General features: G+C 42.6%; 1 protein-coding gene across 1 annotated transcript in view; it reads right to left on the bottom strand.

Annotated features, from left to right (window-relative positions):
- Window positions 1-4,525: 4,525 nt before the first annotated feature.
- Window positions 4,526-18,787, bottom strand: part of MARCHF1 (membrane associated ring-CH-type finger 1) — a 244,950-nt gene continuing 230,688 nt past the window's right edge. Inside the window, exons 5-6 of the mRNA XM_037058324.1 lie at window positions 15,934-16,081; window positions 4,526-8,832 (exon numbers count right to left, since the gene is read on the bottom strand). Of these exons, the coding sequence (XP_036914219.1) occupies window positions 8,534-8,832; window positions 15,934-16,081 (447 nt within the window). The 3' untranslated portion in view covers window positions 4,526-8,533. The remainder of the gene's footprint in view (window positions 8,833-15,933; window positions 16,082-18,787) is intronic.

An 18,787-nucleotide genomic window follows, 5' to 3' on the forward strand; every position in this document is an offset into this window, starting at 1 on the left:
AGAACTTGTGTGCAGACATCCTTTAGTCTATGTCTAAAGGATGTAATGCAAGTGTCTTGAGTATTTTCAAGAAGATAATAAAAAATGCTGTATGAGGTTCACTGGATATCATCTAAGTTTTGTTAACAATATCAAAAGTGTTCAGGCCTTTTTACTTATGAAAGTTAAAAATAAAATTTATTTTCATAATTTCACTTCTTAAGGTCCTAATCGTTTCATTTGCGGTGATGTAACTGATGCTGACTTTTGCTTTCTTGTGACAGTATGGTTTTATGGTTACGTAGGAAGCTCTCAGGCTCTAGTCTCTGGAAAATGCCCTTTTTACATGTTCATATTTAGTCTCAAACACCTATAAAGACCGAGTCATAAAGTAAAGAGAATAATAAATGCTTTATGTGGACTGGTATTTAAAAAGCCATACTGTTAGATGAGTAACTTGTGAAAATGGCGTATCATCCTTCCCCTCAAACATTTGTTCTCAGTTTTCTCTGTGCTACAACAGTAGAAAGTATAACAAGTCACGATGCTTGAAACTAGGACAGAAAAATATTTGTTGAATGAATGACTTCACCTTTGAGGGCCACATTTGTCATGTCGCTCGCTCCTTGCAGGCCCCGGGTAGCCCTTAATCATCGACTAGAACATGTTCTCTCTGCAGTCCTGACCTAGACTCCTTTGGGCAGTGGTCTGGCTTCTGCAGTGCATGGCCACGGGAGAGTCAGAGTAACTCACTTCGTTGGCACTTCCGTGTAAGCTAGGGCTTGGCAAACTATTTTTTTGTTGTTTGTAAGTCAGGTAGTAAATATTTTAGGTGTATCAGGCCAATTGCACTTTCTGTTGCATAATCTTGTTTGTGTATCTGTTTTACCACCCTTTAAAAGTGTAGAAACTGTTCTTAGTTCAATGCCATTCATGAATAGGCTGCAGGCTGGATTTGGCCTGCTTACCGTATTTGCCAACCTCTAGTCTAAATCAGCGAGCTGGACTCCTGTGGACATAGGCCAATGATCCATTTCTAAGCTCAGAGCAACTAATGGACATCTTTTCTTAATAACCCACTCATTTCCTTGCCTATAAAAAGACAACATAGGCATGTCTTTTTAGGATTCTTCAGCCTCAAATAGATATTTCGTACTCTTACCCCTTGTGCTGCAGGGGCAGGAGGTTGGACAGGTATCCTTTTCACTCTGCTGTACTCCCAAGTCATTTCTCCCTCAGTTCTCTGAAGTTCAGTTGCCTCCCTTTCCTTACTGTTTTACCTCCCAGAAGAACTTTCTGCTTATGCCTTGAAGACTTAAGCTTTTGGCTGCGTTTTCTTCTCTATTTCAGTAATTTTAGTGATTCCATTAACAAATCTAACATATCTAACACTGACCTTGAAGTTTCTCGGTCATTTTCTTTTCCCCATCAGAGACTTCTCAGTGCTCACACACACCCAGATCCTCGTCAGCACCTGCAGTTTCTATGAACTTGACCAAGAGTATTTTCCATTCACATTCTCCCCTTGCTCTATGTTGCTGAAGTTCTGCACTTTAACTTCATTGTCTCGTTACGTATCACCTATTTCCTGTCTTCTTTCTGGCTCAGGGTTCCTAGTTGCTTTCTTGATATGCCCTCCTCTGCCCCTGATTGCACAGTGTTGCTCTTTAAAACCCAAACTAAGGCTCAGTTATGTCTCCTTCACACCTGTTCCTAAGCAGCCCAACTGTACTGGAGAATACCAGACCATTTTCTGACTCATGTTTATAAATCTCAAGTGGATTTTCAATGCTGCTTACAATTTTACTGGGTTTCCATAAGAAGCTCATTTTCTACATTTGAGATAATTTTTTATTATATTTTTATACTTTCTGGTTTGACTTTAGACTGCCTTTCTCAATTGTCTGTTGTGAATTTTCTTTTTTTTTAAAATATAGTTGATTATACCATTACAGTTGTTCTATTCCCCCCTTCATTCCTCTCCACCCGCACACTCCCTCCCCCACCCTTCTCCCCCCTTAGTTTATAACCATGTGTCTCAACTTCTTTAGATTCTATATTTCCCCCACTATTCTCGCCCTCCCCCCTATCTGTTTTCTACCTACCATCTATGCTATTTTCTGTGCCTTCTTCCCCCTTCTCCTCCTCCCACCCCCCTGTTTCTAACCCTCCATGTGTTCTTCATTTCTATGGTTCCACTCCTGATCTAGCTGTCCTCTTGGTTTGCTTTTGTTTTAGGTGTGGTTGTTAATAACTGTGTGTTTGCTGTCCTATCACTGTTGATATTTTTCATCATCTCTTTCTTATATAAGTCCCTTTAGCATTTCATATAATAAGGGCTTGTTGATGTTGAACTCCTTGAACTTGACCTTGTCTGAGAAGCACTTTATCTGTCCTTCCATATATATAACTGAGGAAATAGAAACTTATTTTCTTTTGATTTAGTGGATGTCATAGCTTCCTACTGTCTTCTCTGGAATCTTGATTCACCCCAAGATTTTCACCTGACTTTTCAAGGCAGAAAAATGCCTGTAAGTCACGGGTGTCAAACCCATTTTCACCAGGGGCCACATCAGCCTCCGGGTTGCCTTCAAAGAGCTGAATGTAATTTTTGGACTCCATAAATGTAACTACTTAACTCTAGGGGCAAGGAGCTCGGCGCTGTTGCCAGGTAGAAACCAGGGTCCCGGCCGGGTACAAGGTGGAGGGCCAGAAGGCCTGCGGGCCTCGCGTTTGCCACCTGCACTGTAGGTCATCCTTGATTCTCCCCTTTCTCCCGCCCATGCCCTCCCCCAATCTAGTGTAATTAGTGGCTATTCCTGGTTCTATTTCCTGAAGAGGAAGTCGGATTCGTCCGTGCCAGGCCATCTCCACTCCCACCCTTACCTAAATCGCCATCTCTGGCTACCCCATGACCACTAGTCTCCTAACTGGCCGACTTACCGCTGTTCTTGCTCCGCTTATGAGAGGACCGTGCAGGCGACCGCCCACGGCCCCGGGCCCTCACGTCTGTAGCCTCGCCCATTATCCCCTACCCGAGTGGTAATTTGTTACACGTGATGAACCTACAATGCCAGCCATCACAATCTGAATGAAATTCAGTTTCCCTTCCACAACCCAGCAAGGCCTGGCATGACTGATTCCCATTTCAACCTCAGCTTGTTTCCACCAGCCCATGGCTCACTGTACTGCAGACACCCCGGCCTTCTGCCCATACCTGAAATATCCACGCTGTCTCCTACAGTGGGGCAGCCCTCCCGGCACCCTGGTGGTCATGGGGTCTCCACGTAGTTCCCCTGGGGCCAGGTTTGGTCACAGCTGCCCTGAGCTTTAGGAGATCGCCCTGTGATCTTCCTGGAACACAATCAAGGACGCTTGGGAGAACCTGCCACAGGCCACTTCACATCTGCCCCCCTATCTTCCAGGGACGCCCTGTGGCACAGCTTGCCGTTGCCTCCTGGGCCCTGATGAAGATGAGTGCCCCACCTCGCCATCTCGTTCGGGTGCAGCTGCAGCCTGTAACCTGTGCTGCACGTGGACTCAGCAACGGTGATTCCACGTGCAGCTCAGCAGCGGTGCCGCAGCCCTTGGCTTCTCTCAACCTGTCAGCTGGTCCTTTTGCTTTTTGTGTCTTTCCTTGGGGCAAGACTCATGGAGAATGGGCACCTTCCTTTGTCTTTCTTTGCTGTCTCTGAGTAATGAGCCTCGACCCTACCAAGGGCTCATGGTGCCTTTACTGGCCTAGTCTTGCCTGACGTTTCCCAGCCAGGACTTCAGCACTTGCTGTTTTCTCCGCTGACATTGACTGTTCCCTGAGTCAAACTCTCTGCCCACACCCTGGTTGCCTGTGTTCTCTCTGTCACACTCTCTGTTGTATGAGTATTAGCCGAGCGCACAGCAACAATGGTCTGTGATGGAGGGATGTTGGTTGTAATTTGGGAGATGGGAGAAAACTCAGTTCGGATACCTGGTTTGGGAAGAGAACGAGCTCATACAATCTGCAGTCTCGTCGAGCATTCAGAGGCCCCCTGGGCCAGGCAGCCTCTGTCCCTGATTCTGGCCTACAGGTTGGGGTTTGAGGGAGGGACGCTTTCCTCCCTAATCATCAAACCTCTTAGATTAGGAATAGATTCCAAAATTTTTCTCTTATCATTTATCTTTGAAATTGTCTGAACCCGCTCTTTCATTATAGCTGAGTAGGAAAATGCTGTTGTGTTCCTTTGGATAGCCAAGCCCTCCCTATTCGTGAGAAAATCCTTTCTCTATACTACATCGTTAAAGTTATTATAAACATGGTTGGGAAGTCTGTAGAGACTATTTCTGTTGGTTTTCTCTTGTTAATGCATCTGTTGATTCCTTCCTACAATGTCATGGGTTAGTCAGTGTGTGTAACAGGCCTCAAAATGATTGTAAGTAGGTTCACACCCTGCTCAAAATACCCAGACTTCTGGGAAACCTGAAGAACCAAGTCTGTTCCAATGCCGCAGATACAACTCAGCAGAAATCCTAATAAGTTCATCAAAAACTGTAGAAAACACAACAAAGGTATGAGTCACTTGTTTAATATACAAAGTCTGTCACAGATAATTTTCTTTTCCTTAATTTGCCTTAGTACACATTATTCACAAAACGGTACATTGTTAATGCAAGAGAATCAGGTAAAACCAAAAAAGTACAAATGCTCAATCTCAAAAATTGCACACAACTAAAACAATTTTTTCTTGTTGTTTTAATGCAAGATTCAATTTCAAAATGGGCTTTCTTCAGATGTGAGGCAACTCTGCAGCCCAAAAAAAACAACAGGACACCCTTTCAACTGCATTGATATTGTAAAATAGCACCTTTGGGCTGACTTAAGAAAAAAGGTTTTCATCTTTCTTAATTAAAGTGTAAGTCCTACACAATTATTATATAACAACTACAATAATGATAATTGTAAGTTTTAAGAGCTCCACATTGTCCCAAAGTATCCATTGGCAAGGCAAGGACAAGTAAACTATGTCAGGCCGATGGAATAATCTTCCCCTCTCAACCCCAAGACAGGTATAATAATGATGTCATTGTTCTCTGATGAGCGAATTTTCCAACCCAAGAGTAGCTGTTTGAGGGGCACCCAAGGACCTTTTGCAAAACAAATTAACAACAAGGCCATCTCTCTGGAACCATAACTACATGTAACAGCAGCTCAGAGTGAGATTTAATCTTGGGGCATTTTGAAGGATTCTCGGTACATGCTAATCTTCACTCAGTGTCTCCATGGCTATATCTCAGGCTGATGGGATCACTTTGTTTTGATTTTCTTTTTCATTTTGGTTTTGTTTGTGTTTGTACTTAAGCTTCATGGCCTTTTGGGCTTCACTTATAAAAAAAAGATACTTGAATTTCAATCCTTTGCAATTTAAACTTTGATCCTAGACAATAAAAGTGACATTTCTTAAAAAAATTAACAGCATAAATGTTTGTGATGTATGGTATTGATAATACTATAGATTCATTATTATAAAAAGCCAAAGTTTTTAACAGAACTATAAGCCCATTCTTCAGTTTCAGTCCTTTGTCTCCATTCCATTTTATTTTTTTATGAGCAGAAAAACATGCTTGAAAAACCATCATTCTGGAGAGATTTTCTTTTTGAAGGGCATATCCAGTCCACAAAAGCCAAATCTTTCCACAGAAAGGACTAATGTACCATTGCCACACAGAACATAAGAAGAAAATAATCAACATTACATTTTAAGTGCACATAATCATTTAGATGGAACCATAAATAGCCACTGCAGAAAAAACTTTTTAAGAGATTTACATTCAGGAGTTCACGGTTCGAAAAGGTCAGAAGAATAGAAGAAAATGTACTGTATTTTTCTGGGGTCCACACCATAAGACGCACCTAGATTTTAGAGGAGGAAAATAAGAGAAAAATTTTTGAAGCAAAAAATGTAGTAAAAAAGTGCGTCTCATAGTCTAAAAAATATGGTCGATTTTGACCTCCTAGAGAGCTACATTATTTTTTTCATAAAAAAACTGAAAACCTGTACAAGTTAATTTTGAGAATTTAGGTGTGGTTTTAAAACACCCTGTCATCTTTTAACATTCATACAATAATGTTTATCTTGACTTTTTATTTTAGAAATGTTTTCTTAGTGTTAAGGGTAGCCCTTCCTACACGCGGCCCTGTTTGAGCCCATCCTTTTCCCGCTGTGAAATGAGCTATGCACCCGCCTACCTTGCTCAGGTTTGCACAGTATTTAAATGGTATTTTTGGTGGGGGTAATCCTTTTCCTTCCAGAGCAAACAAGAGAAATTATTTCGTTGTTGGCTGGCGACTAGATTTTCCTCCTGGAATATTTGTAAAGAGCGTATTGCCATTGCTGAACCACAGGAAAAATGGATTTGTAAAATGCTTAGAAAAATCAACTGTTCCACCAAATCAAGGTTAATCCCTTGGGTGATGGGCCCCAGAGTTTAGTTTGTTTAAGTTTCATAATTTTATTACACCCCTTATGTCCTTATTTGTACAGAAATTTTGGTCCAGTTTATCTACCTCAGCTTCCTTATCCCTGTGCATTTATTCCCCATCCCTACAAGAAGTTTTAAGAAAGATGAGTCATAAATCTTTTGTTCCCGACCCAAACCATTTTTCTCATGTACAGACATGAGTACACACATGCCGCACACAGAGTGGACATTGTTTCCCTTTTCTTCATTTCTGGGAATCAGGACTATTTGGACTCAGGGTCAGCACTGATGTCCACGTCATCTTTCTCCCTGCGAGGTTCTCTGTCCCCCTCTCCCACGGTGTCTGTGAAGAACAAGCCCAGGGACAATCACAAAGTGCCTTGTTGCAGTACCCGGACTTGTGCACGGCCATGCCTAGGCTTTGGTCCTCACGGCCATCAAGGCTGCCTTCTCACAACAATAAATATGACAGCTAACAAAAATAAGTCACCTTTTTAAAATGTAGAACATCTTTTGGACGGGCCACTATATCTACAATCAGTAATCTAGCTCACTGCAGTATCATTCACGCTTCACTTTTACATGAATATGCAAAGAATACCATAATCAACTTAACTGTCAAACCTAAACAACTCAATGCATTACTTATCACAGAATCTGTTGAATGTTTCTGCTTCCCAGCTGAGCAAGGGAAATGCTGTCAACTTTTACAAATAGAGTTTAAATGCTAAACTGCTCATCTGTCAAGTGGACGCCTTATGTGGATTTTTTTTTTAAGCCTTACACATTTGACAAGAACAAAATAGGTAACCTCTCTGATCCCTCTGCTACGCATTTCTTGGTAGCAAACACGTTACTTTCAGAACATTGCCGCAGGCAGATTGCTTTATCTTTCTCTACTTTTGTTTTGTTCACTCTTTAACAACCTCACCTAACTTCAACCAGGCTGTTGAACTTGATTGAGTGCTTTATAAAATTATAGCATTTGTGAGACTTTGGGTAAAACAATGAATTAGGCGGCTGTTTTGAAATATTCGACTGTGTAATGAATCGCAGGCCCTGTCTTCAGTGAGGGGCCGCACCAGGCAATGTGCTCAATTCACATTGAGACCTGCTCTAAGGACCAAATGATGCAGATCAAATTTTGAAGAGTTGGTTCATAAGAAAAGATGTAAACTGTCTCAATAAATTTTAATATTGATGCCATGGTGAAGTAACTTGGATATATAGTATTAAATAAACTGCATTATTAAAATTAATTTTACCTTTTTATTTTTAAATTTTCTAAAGGAGCCATTAGGAGATTTAAAACTTACATATTTGGCCTGCGTTTGGAGCTTACGATATAGTTCTGAGAGACAACTCTGTTTCAGAGGGTCCAGATAAAATATGGAACCTGATAGTAGATTTCAACTTCTATTAATTAATGGAGCCAAATAAACCCCTAGACATCTCTGAAAATCTTTTGTTCCTGATTTAAGTATAATCCCAAGTATTAGTATCTTCAAATGTGTACTGCATCTTTTTAAAAATCATGCATCTCTCAAAACAACTGGACCGCACTGTCGCCATCAAAATCGATCATCTGTCAGAGTGTGACAATCACAGGCTGCATCCCCCAGCTGTGCTTCTGAGGGGCCGCAGCGATCAGGTGGACCATTTCAAGCTTACGGCCGACCACGGTTGCTACTTCCAGATGAGACAGTTAACACTAGGAGGCCTTGGAAGGCACACACGTTGCAATTCCAGTCTGTACTCGGAGCCACGCCCCTGCGGCTGGGAAGGCTCCCGCGCCCCTGCAATCTGACCACGAACTTTGCCGAAGAGTGTGCCTCGCTCTGGAGGTTTTTAACTGTTTTAGAAATTCCTCTTCAACCCACTTTTCACATTCACGTATCACACTTTAGACTCTGCTTCATGGGATCCTGGCCACCTGGTGTCTTTTCCTCCTGTTTGGGCGGAGTTAGGAAAACTGAGTCAGGAGAAGAGGGAGAAGTGAGGAGACCGAGTCATTCAGGACCATTGCTGTCCTTCGTAGTGGCTGAGAGCTGGAACGATACTCGTCCGCGAAGGGACTCCCCCCAGGCCCCGGGCTCCGTCACACGGGGATGACTTCGGGGGGGCTGCTTTCTGCGGAGGGCAGTGAGTTCGGCCCCGTCTGCGACACGGGCACGACCACAGCGTCCTTGAGGTCCGTGCTGACGGCGCACGAGCAGCTCTTCTCCGGTTTTTTGGCAGTGTCCGGGCAATTCTGCACGAAGATCACTCGGTTGTAGGCCTTCAGCCTGCGCCACAGCTGGATGTAGGCTTTACACTGGACGTACATGAAGACCAGCCCTCCCGTGAAGCCGATGGCCACCACAACCAGTTTCGTCCAGAATGGCCATTCAAGGACGCCTGCGAATTAAAGAAAGAGGAGAAGGTTATCACCCCATTGTTAGCCCAGATCTGGTGAATCTGTTCTCTGTGACTCCTGCAAAAGACCATGCCCGCCTGCGACCGTTTGTGGGTAAGGAATATGTTGCCATATAAATGAAACAGGGGTGTCCAGCCTTTTGGCATCCCTGCACAACACTGGAAGAAGAAGAGTGGTCTGGGGCCACATATTAAATGATCAGGTATGACACAGATTATCTGATTATCAGATGTGACATAGATTTTTTACACTTACTTTGACATTCCTTGTAGTTAAATCTTTAAGGAAGGATAGTGAACCGATTGAGTGAAGGAATCAGAATTTAAAACCCTTTTAACAAGGTAAAGTAATAAGCAGATGTGTGAGATCATCTTTATAAGTGGCCCCCCGCCTTATTCCCTTTTAAAAAAATGAGAAAGAAAGAAACAACCCCATCTCACCAGAGAAAGCGGGTTCCTGGGTGCAGACATACATGAGATTCAGGGTTACACTCATTTTAGTCAGAATTTAGTCAAATTTTAGATTTTGTTACTGAAGCCACCACTTTTCCCCCCAATATAGCCAAAATAATATTGTCTAAACATATTATCAATGTAAAAATTAGTAATATGCTTATTATACAACAAAAGAAAACCGATACATCCTTTAAAAATGGAGCTAATCTAGTATTTACCTTGTAGGGATTTTAGCATGGATTAAGTGATTAATAGTTCTTGGCACATAATGCCATAAGAATGTAAATTGTTACTGTTGTTGCCATCTGAGTGATTTACTGTATTTTGCCTTGTATAATGTGCTCCCGTGTATAATATACAACCATGCTTTTGGTCCAAACTGTCAGGGAAAAACACCTTTCATTTTAATTTGTAATGCAATTATTTATTTACTTATTCATTTATATTTAGAAAGAAAACCGATGATCATATTTCAGGGTATTATTTTGCATACAGATATTGTTGTTGCTTTCTGGAGTCACACTTTTAACAGATAAGCATAAGTAAAAGAACTAAAAGCATCTCTAGAGCTACAGCATTAGTACTGCCCAGGTATAATGTGCAGCCTTATTTTACCCTGAAACACATGGGCAAACCTGTGCACTATACACAGCAAAATATGGCAAATGTCTCACATCTTTGCCTTAATGGGTTGTCAATGAAGAGTAAAGCTTTCAGCGGTGCCTAAACTAAGACCCTTTTAACTTCATTGGGCTTCAACCGCGGGCTCTCCTTCCTGGACGCTAGGCAACGAAACCCAGGGATCCTGGTGCCGACGACGGCCGGTTCGCAGCCGGCCCAGCCACTGGCGTTTGTCAGCACTACACCTCCTCAACCTGGGCCCCTGGGCGACCCTTGGGATTCTAATTCCCTTTGTGGGAAAAGCACAGCATTCTCCCTGGAAGTGAACGGCAATAAAAGGTCCTGAAATGCCTCAGTGGCTGCTCGGTGTGAAGCGTTTGGAAACACTGATGACAAACTTTCAGACCACAGTGAGGATGGCTTATAAGCTTCGATCTACCCACTGGCCCCTCCTTTCAGGCTCATCTCCTTTCCAGCAATATTGTTTCTCTGAAAAGATATTTCACTGGAAGTAGAACGGGGTCCTCACCCCTCTCCACTGGAGGTACGTGTGGTGCTAAGTCCCCTGTAGCATAATTTTAAGTTCAGCTGGGTGACCCACAAACTCCAATGTGGGTGTTTATAACATAGCAGCAGATAAGGCAAATTACTGATTTCCTCATCTTTAAAACTGTGATCTCTAAAGTCTCTTCCAACTTGTGAATTTGAATTCTCTGCACGTTCTGTACATGTTATGTAGAAGGCCATGTGACTGGACAGGGACAGTGTGTATTTAGAGAAAGTAAATGTTAAGTTGGGATCCTTTTGGGTGGGTACTTAGGTTATGGAGAGTTATAAAATGTGTCTATATAAGGGTGTGTAGGACTGGAAGAATTGAGAAGTGGTTTTCTCCTTTGCTTTTATCCTGGTTGCTTTTTTCTGGTTGGTATATTATTTAGAAGAAAGAAAGGAAGAAGAAAGTTTCACACATTTGTAACCTTTTTCTTGTTTTAATGGTAATATTCACTGTGAGTAAATAGGTATGCTATGCGTGCACTATTGTATAAACACAATGGTTTAATTTATCTGATGCAAGGTCAAGTTCACGATATCTTTGAAAGATGAATCATAAAAGGAAATTTTGGAGAGTATTCAGTCCAACTTAGTTTTGACAAATGAGAACATTGCGCTTAAGAGTGATAATTATTTTGTTCACAATAACTAGCCAGTCAGTGACCAAGGCCAAACGAGGGCCTTGGCCTCTGACAACCAGCCCAACTCAGTGTTGACCATACAGTATTTGGATTGTGAATAACAGCCCATGTAACTAATTTTAAAAGGAAGAGTTTAAACAGTAATGCTGAAAAGGAAGGTACCGTATGGATTGCTGGGAAGTGACTTTTAACGCATACTCTAAACAGATGGTTAGAACCATAGTTCCTATCCACTGAACTCAGCCACAGCCGGCCAAGATTTTGGAGCCTCAGCTAATGCCAAGTACTCTCTGGATCGTCCCTACCCTGGAGACACATAGAGGCGTCCCTCCAATCATGGTCCCTACCCCCAAAGACACACAGAGGCGTGCAGAAGAATCAGTCATGGGGGAAAAATATCAATTGGTTATGCTGGTCTTTTATGATGTATACATTTAAGTAATTCTGAGGCATCATTAAAATCTATACCTACGGGGTTTTTTTTCATAGATAGTATAAAACCGTTATTTTTTTTCTTGGTCTGTGTTTTGTTTTATTTTCAACACACAAAGAGCATACTCGAGCATTCTTCTAGAATACACAAAGACAAGGCACAAGAGCAGTTTTTCTCCCAGATTAGAGTTGACAACATGGGTAATTCAGGATGTTATAGAAGTTTCGAGTACCATGTTTCTTTCTTTTTCTTTTTCTTTCTTTCCTTCCCCCCCCCCCCCCCCACCTTTCACAGGTGACAAGAAAAAGAGTGAAGTGAGAGCTGTCTGGGCATCATGCGTATTTCATCTGAAAGAACAGCCATTTAAAAACATGAAGGGGGTTTTTTCCTTCAGGATTGATACGGTAGTTCAGAACATCGCCATTTTATAGTCAACCTCGGTTCTGGTGGAAGAAGGACAACTTGTTCCTATTCAAATACCTTTGAAGGTTTTCGAGACGGATTGAAATTATGTTGACTTGGTACAGTTTCCCCCCCCAAACTTCGCAGGTAGTTTCAGGGTCAGCCTTTGCAGTCCCAGTGCCAGAGGGGGATGAAAATAATTACAGCTCACACAGGCGGCCACCTGCCCGTGCTCTGGGAAGCCAGGTTTTAAAGACAATTTAGACATAAGCACACATGATACCATTTACAAAAATCACTGTGGTTTCCATTTGAAATTGGCTGAGTTGGGACTCGTCCCCTGGGCAAGTAGCTTTGTAGAAATAGCCACGGGCACTGCTTCTTCATAAATATCTTGCTTTTGAATTCAAAAACTCTGAACATCAAAGAAAAAAGCTATCTAATTTTCACTTGCCTCTAAGAAACCGAAAATAATTTTTAGAAGTCTATGGCAGAGAGCTGACTCTTGCCCATCTGAACATATTTATGGAAAGTGACCTTTGATTGTCGCTCAAGCGTCTCTCTTGGGAAATCTAAGGAATCTGACTAACAGCCCACGAAGAGACTCTTTTTCTGAAATTCTGCATCTACCCAGAACTGAGAAAGAAAAATATTTGAAGAAAATATGTGAAAGGAAGATTAACAATGGGAAAGCTTGAGTAGGAGGCATTCACGCTTAAACGTTGCTTCTGCGGCAGCGACTGGGTCACCGGGACCCCGGCGCATGCTCAGCACCAGAGGTGCCCCGGAGCGAGACTGGCTGCTCCACCCGCTCGGAGCTCAGAGGCTGTGGGTGAGGGGCAGGCAGTTAAATGAGCCTCTGCAATAAGGTGTCCTGACGGGGCCGGGCTTCTCAGCCTGGATGCACAAGAGAATCACTCAAGGGTGATAAAATCTAAACCTCTGGGGATAAAACTGAGGCTCTGTAGTGGCCGAGAAGCTTCCCAGGTAATTCAAATTAGGCAATCCAGGTGGAATAAGGGGTGGGAGAGGAGGGTTAAGTGCACGTTGCTATAGGAACACCTGGTTCTCCACGTGTGGAGGGCATCGCAATCACTTAGCTTCTTAAGCACAAATAGCTGGGCTCCACTCTCAGAATTTCTGGTTCTGATCTGGGGTGGAAAGAGGCCAAAATCTGCATTTCTCCAACAAGTGCCCAGGAGATGCTGATGGTCTTGGTCCAGGAAACACGTTTTGAGAATCACTGTGCTAGTAACAATGACTCTAGTGTGGGCAGCTGAACGAGGTGTCCCTGAGGGAGTGAACTGCAAAGGCGGTGGTGGGGGGATGGGGGGGCTGGTTAGTGTGAGGTGGGTGGTGTATTTGAGTGTATGGTGGTGGACAGGAGAAGCTGGGGGACGGGTTTCATGCAGAGAGCAAAGCTCAGCAAGGGTCTCGAAGCAGATTTGGGGAGCTGATGGACGTTTGGCATAATTGTCTACAGCTAGGCCATGGTGGGGCAGAGAGTCCCATTGAAGAGTTTGGGGCATATGAGTATTTTAATAATGGCTAACTAGGGGTAGGATGTTTATATTTTGTAAGCTTGCTGGGAGCACCTTATTGAGCAGGGGTTGAAAGTGGGAACAGCTAGAATCTAGTTAAGAAGCTATTGCCGTTTTCAAGTAAAAGGTATGATAGTTTGCACGGGGATGGCAGCTGCGGGGGAGGCGAGAAATCGGCAGATTCCAGAGGCACACGGGGCAGAATACATAGGACTTGGTGACTGACTGAAGGTGGAAGTGTGGGAGAGGGAGGAGACGAGGCATGAAAACTGGACCAGGTTCGGTCGCTGCGTGTTAGTAAAGCCTTCCCCACAGGCGTCAGAGTGGGAAGTGGTAGGAGATGGTGAGTCTGGACACACTGAGCGTGGTGCCTGGAAGGGCTCTAAGCAGAGACAGGCATTCAAGAGGCAGGTAGATGCATGACTAGAGTTCAGCATGAGCTAGGGATAAATTTGGAAGATTATCATCAACAGAGACACAACAGCTGAAGACATAAGGACCTCCACGGGACCAGAGGGTGAGCAGGTAGAGTCAGATAAATGGAAGGAAACAGCGGGGCTGTTTCTTGAGTTCTGGATTGAGACTGTCAAGTTCATCAATCACCATCCACTCCGCTCCCATGTCTCAAGTGACGTTGGGTAAATGAATGTACGAGGGGGGTTCTGACCTGTCTGTGAATGAAATGACATGAGATTGCTTCCTTTGTCTGGGAGAGGTTTTCCCTCTCACGCGGCCGAGGGAAGGCAGAAGGACCCTGCAGACTAGGGCAGCTGCCAAGTCAGGGTGACCCAGGGAGAGGCCAGGCTGCCTGGGGGCATGTTTACAAGTACTCTGAAATACTGAACTCCAAGTTAGACCTCTACACATACTAAGTTATCATGCCTGCCCTGGATTGCTAGGAAAGCACTTGAGTCGTGAGGCCACATGTTGGCTATAGGAAGGTGGGGATGGCGATGGAATGCCTCTGTTTCCATACATGGGCAACGCGGTGTTTCTGGCACATTTTCTGTGACTTGGCCCGTAAATATAGGGGATGTGGATTTAAAAAAAGAATTCCTACCCTCTTGGAAATTACTTAATACAGCATCTTGGGAACAATGCATAATGTGATTGCAAACAATATAGTTTGATATAAATTGTATAAAAAATGAGTTAAGGTTGAGTCAAAAACAAAACAAAACCTCACCCTACCTGTCTGTTTCTAGCTACAGTGCTTTCATTTTTTTTTTCAGAAGACATTCTTTTACAGTGAGATCTGTAACTCTATCACCACTCCTCTCTGGGACGTCCTTCCGCACCGAAACTACTTAAACCACCTCCGAGTGCCTCACGCAAGTCCTCACCGTCCCAGTTACAGGCCCCCAGGCAAGTCCTCACTGTCCCAGTTAGTTACAGGCCTCCAAGCCTACCGTTTCTGAACTCCCGAGAGAACAACGGAGGCTGCGCACTGCTGCCACCATGAGGGCAAGTGTGAGAATGCAACACTCTCTCCTGTTTTTATAAATCACAAAAGTCACAAAGCTCTCCCATTTATTTTTTTCCTCTTCTTTTCCTCACTTTTCACCTTTCTTTAATTTTTCTCTGTTTTTGAATAAGGTGCATAAACATTTTCATAATACTGTGAAATTACCTGTGTTATTACCTGGTAATTTCTCTGTTATTACCTGGACAATTTCTCCTATCACATTCACCTGGAGCTTAATATTATTTCTTCCTCCCCTCCCACACCAGCCCTGCCCACCGCGTGGACGGCGGGGACCAAGGGAATAGTTCTCAGTATTTTACGATTGCGGATATATGCCAAAGTTGTAGAGCCTGGCGAGAAAGAGAGCTGTCTGCTTTTAGAAGTGAAATAATCTATTTTAAACGACCTATCCATTTTACATGTTAGAATATGCGTTAATGATTTTTAAACATTCTTCTTCTCAGACTTCACAATCAAACCTGGTATGTTTAAAATCTCAAACCATAGTGTTAACCCACTCTATCACACTATAGAGTATTAATTAACAAGCTATAACATTGTCTACTAGAGTATCATCTTATTCATGTTTTAAAAGAAGCAACGACTAGGGTGAATTAAATAAAACCCTTCCATGTTTCCGACCGTTTGCCTCTGCACATCAGGAAGAACCCGATCCTTACTCCGTTCTGGGAAAGTTGGGAGTAGTGGATGACATACGAGTATTTCTGCCTACTAAGGTCTACACGGACTTGATCATGAACCTCAGATCTCAGCTCAGGACTCCACATATCGAATGCTTTATAGTCAGAGTATTAATTAGTGGCATAATGGGAGAAGACTCAGTTTGCAGTGCTGGTTTTTGCTAGTGTTTCATTCATGAAGGTAAACTGGGGAAATAGTTTCCCTATCCAGTTCTGGGTATCGTCAAAGATTCCAAGAGAGGAAAAAAAGAAGAGACGCACATGCTCTTACCATTATCATTGCCTTGCTTGATTTCCTCCGCGGTCCGATCTATTAGTACATACAGAGACCAGACCACACAGGTGATGGCGATGACGTGGAACGTGACAGAGCAGAATATTTTCCTCCTTTCGCTCGTGGTCATCTGTAGTTTTTCCCACTGCAATCATAAACAAATCACACAAAACTGCATTTCTAACTCAGAACTTTTGCCCCCCCCATTTATATCCCACATATCGATCAGAAATGGAGGAAAAATATTAAATACATGCATGCCAGAGGACACTATAATACAGAAATAACTCTTCGTGTTTAGAAAGACTTGAGATCATAACCTGTGGCATTAAAGACAACCTGAATAAATATTAAAATAAAAATGATGTCTTCCTAGTCTCCAAATGAATTACCGATAAATCATAATTCCAGCTTGCTAGCCTATTGCTTCCTTGTCTGTAACATAAATGGGATAAGTGTACTATTGTACAAGTTTTAGAAGACATTTCCTTTCGGGTTTCTGCATATCACTTTGTGATACTAGGTTATAAGCAGTAATGCACAATTTCTTCTTGGATGAATGCATAGCCTGATACAGTGCTGCTTTTTTCCATGTATAAATCGAATAAAGTATTTAAATGGCTGGATACTATCTGTGGGAGAATGCCAACGTGGATTCACAACTCTCTATCCAGGAAACACTCATTTTATTGTCCAGGCAACATGATTTCAAGAACCTGTGATTCTTTGCATTCTTCACTTACTAAGCTCTGGTTAAAGCACAATCTTTAGAACTTCGAAGGCCCCACCCGACTCCCGTATAAAATTCCATGAACAACTCAGTGGAAAACAAGAGGGCCTAAATCATGTTCCATAAAGTCCTGGGTCTCTGACATTGGCAGAGTCCTTTAATTTCTCTGGGACCACCTGCTTCATTAAAAGATGCAAATCGTGGCCGAGGCTCCAGCAGAGAGCTTTAGCAGCGGTTATCATTCTTCTCTTCCTTTATTAACAGACTGGTAATTCTTTGAGGGTTGGCATCGTGCCCTGCAGAAAGCGGCTTCCCAGCCTTCCTTGGCAGAGGAGGACGTTGGCTGTCTTCCAACAATGAGATATGAGTGGCTATCTACTTGAATCTCGAGATGCTGCCATCCTGGCCCAGGAATTGTCCCTTCCTCCCTTCCTCCATCTTCTTTTCTTTGCTACCTGGAACTTATAATCGACAGTAAGAGTCCCAACAGTCATCATGCCACCTCCAGGAAGAGTCTTGAAAATTGGGGAGCCCTGAGCCCTGTCAGCAGCAGCTCCTTTGGACGCCACTTACATGCAAGGACAGTAATGCCCTGTCCCATGAAGCCTCATTCCTCAGGACTCTGCCACTTGCCGTCAAATGCAAGTCCTGGTCAGTGACTCAAATAGAGTCCTCCCAACCTCCCTTCCAGTTTGATGACTAAGATTCTGTGACTTCGTTTGGAAGAGAACACAATATGTCAGGTCTGATTATGATGCTCCAGAAAGCTTAAACATGTTAGAGAAATGAATGTTTTATTGACAAAGACTATCTGTTTCTCTCCTTTTACTGGCCAGTCATCATACAGTTTTCTTTACGAAGATTTGTTAAAGCCAATTAAAAATTATATCTCAGCTTGGACTTTCTTTTTCATCAAACTATATTTTACATAGTATTTCAAGTAAATAATGGAGAGCTCTTAGTGATGTAGCTGGGGTAAACCATATGCTTCAATCTGGAATCTGCTTTTAATGAACTCATATTAAATTGAGAAGATTTTAGTTTGTATATCTTAGCTTTTATCAAAACTTCACATATCTGTGAAAGTCTGGTTTTTAAAATTTTGTTTTGTTATTGATTTATTGTAACATCAATTTGACTCACCTGTATAATTATAGAATAGAATATTATCATTTGGTTATAGCATTTTGTGACTGAATAACTAGTTCTTGAACTACCTCAGTATTCAATATGACCAAATAAAAAGTGTGGAATGGTTTAAAAAGAGCAGTTTTACATGTTCCAATTTTCTAAATGTCTCAAGTGGGTGAGAATGCCTTCAGTGACAAAGTATTCATATCAACTCAACCCTAATTTGAGCGTTTTTTTCTAAAACTGGCTTTAGGAAAAAAAATGCTCAAATTAGGTCTCAAATTTGAGGAGCATTTTGATGCAGTGGCTGAAACGCATTCTTCCAAATTAATGAGCCTCAAATAGAGTATCAGGGGGGCTGACAAGGATGGATCGCATCATGTAAAGACTCCTGGTTCCAGACAATAGAAATTCTGAAGTTGTCACTTCTTAATCTAAGCAGTATTTTAAAAAGAAATGAAGCGTGAAAGGACCATCCAACACTCCTACTTCCCTTTATAAATCCTTACAGGGACTCTTCAACTATTCACTGGACAGAACACACGTAAATGTGATGCCACAGCGCCCCCTGCCGCACACTCATATTACTGTATACGATCGTCAGCACAAAGCATCGCCAGAAATAAATGTATTTTAACATAATGTTCATTCATACCCTTGCATTTTCAGATTTATGTACAAAATAAGAACAAATTTTACAAGCCTCCACATAAGGAACGGGTCGAGAAATATTGTTTTAACAAAGTTGGCATGAAGAGGCCTTAGTTTACTCTTTGGGATGTTGATATTTGAGACCGGTTAACAAAAGATTTTGTGATAGCAAAGTGATAATACACACACAGTCATTTGCACTCCCCTGCCAAGTTTTATAAAATATTGTGTGCTAATATTTACTGTTGTGGCCCCTGTAGAGAGGCTGTTGGAGGGGAGCGCCTCATTGGGGGCGGGGCAGCAATACCTGCCACATCCCCTGGCACCTGTTAGAGATGC

The sequence above is a fragment of the Sturnira hondurensis genome, unplaced genomic scaffold, assembly GCF_014824575.4.
Source record: "Sturnira hondurensis isolate 20B ecotype Veracruz unplaced genomic scaffold, ASM1482457v3 Scaffold0010128, whole genome shotgun sequence".
NCBI classification, from domain to species: domain Eukaryota; kingdom Metazoa; phylum Chordata; class Mammalia; order Chiroptera; family Phyllostomidae; genus Sturnira; species Sturnira hondurensis.